This window comes from Aptenodytes forsteri, unplaced genomic scaffold (genome assembly GCF_000699145.1).
Source record: "Aptenodytes forsteri isolate BGI_AS27 unplaced genomic scaffold, ASM69914v1 Scaffold428, whole genome shotgun sequence".
Taxonomy (NCBI): Eukaryota; Metazoa; Chordata; class Aves; order Sphenisciformes; family Spheniscidae; genus Aptenodytes; species Aptenodytes forsteri.
Window position 1 is genome coordinate 166948 of NW_008794177.1, and position 1269 is coordinate 168216.

Below are 1269 nucleotides of genomic sequence, written 5' to 3' on the forward strand. Positions count from 1 at the left end.
CTCCCCCCAGCTCCCTGCGCCCGCTGCCACGCTTTGAGGCTGATGCGAAGCGAGGTTTGAGGTTCACCGGCACCGTTTTTCCCAGCCGCTTGCGTAATCCCCCGCGCTGGCTGGCCGGGGAGGCTCGAGGGGGGGAGACGGGAGGAGGAGGAGGAGGGAAGTGCCACTTCCCGCAGCTTCAGCCTTGCCTCCCGGCTGCTAAATATAGAGGCAGGGGGGGGGGGGGGGATCGCCCCAGACAAGGCTGCTCCCTCGTACAGGGTGGGGGAGGCACTGCCGAGGAACGGCGGCCCGGCTCTGGTGTTTTAACGCAGCTGGAGCAGTCAGCCGCCGGCCAGAAAGCAAGTGCCGGGCTCCTGACCCTCTTCCCCAGCCCGCGTGTCCTCCTCCTCCTCCTGCCTGCAAATTCATTCCAAATAAACGTTTCGTCCGCCTTTTGCCAGGCTGGGGCTGTTGGGAGGGGCGCGGGGAGGAGGATGGGATGGGCCAACGGCAGGACCATGAAGCCCTGCACGTCCTCCGCATCTCACATGAAAAATTAAGCGGGTTTCGGTGCTGGGCGAGGTCCCGGGGACTCTCGCGGCAGAGGCGCTGCCCCAAATCCTCCTCTGCCAGGGGGAAGGGTGGTCGCTGGGGCCGGCCCTGCGGCTGCTTGGTCCTACGTGGCTGCGGGCGGTCCCCGGACAGCTCCCGGTGCTTTGTGCCACCCCGGCTGCTCACAGAAGCCCGTTGTTCGGTGGTGGTGACGACGCAGGCTAATTTGGGGACAGTCCTGAATTGTCTGCGTTTCGGTCCCCCGGGTGCCGATGCCGCTGTCGGGTGGGAGCAGGGGGTGCCCTCGCCCTCCGGCCCCGCGGCCTCGTCAAATTCGGTGCCTGCCTCTGCCGTGGTGGGGACCGGCCCAAGGGCTGCCACAGCGATGTCTGCGCTCCACGGGCCCCGCGTCCCTGCCGTGGGACGTCGGGGATCAAAATAGGTTACGGACGCTCCTCAGGGGCCAAACGCAGGACTCCGTTGTGCGTCTCGGGGCTCTGATGGCATCTCCTCTTCCCCCCCCGCCGCAGGTTCCCCACTACGAATTCCTGGAGCTGAAGCTGGAGCGGCAGCGGACAGCCTACCTCAAAGACAAGCTCAACAAGGCCATGGCCAAAGAGATGGCGAGCTAACCGCGCCGCTCTGCCCGGCGCCGCCTGTCTGTGTTAGAAACGTGTTTGAATAAACCCACCGCTGTACAGTGCCGCCGTTTGGGGTGCCGGCGGGCGGCTGTGC

At 66.3% G+C, this 1269-nt stretch overlaps 1 protein-coding gene across 1 annotated transcript in view; it reads left to right on the forward strand.

Moving 5' to 3' along the window:
- The window catches only part of TBRG4 (transforming growth factor beta regulator 4), a 15960-nt gene extending 14721 nt beyond the window's left edge, over positions 1-1239 (forward strand). The window contains exon 10 of the mRNA XM_009284421.2: positions 1065-1239. Coding sequence (XP_009282696.1) covers positions 1065-1166 — 102 coding nt within the window. The 3' untranslated portion in view covers positions 1167-1239. The remainder of the gene's footprint in view (positions 1-1064) is intronic.
- The last annotated feature ends 30 nt before the right edge of the window (positions 1240-1269 follow it).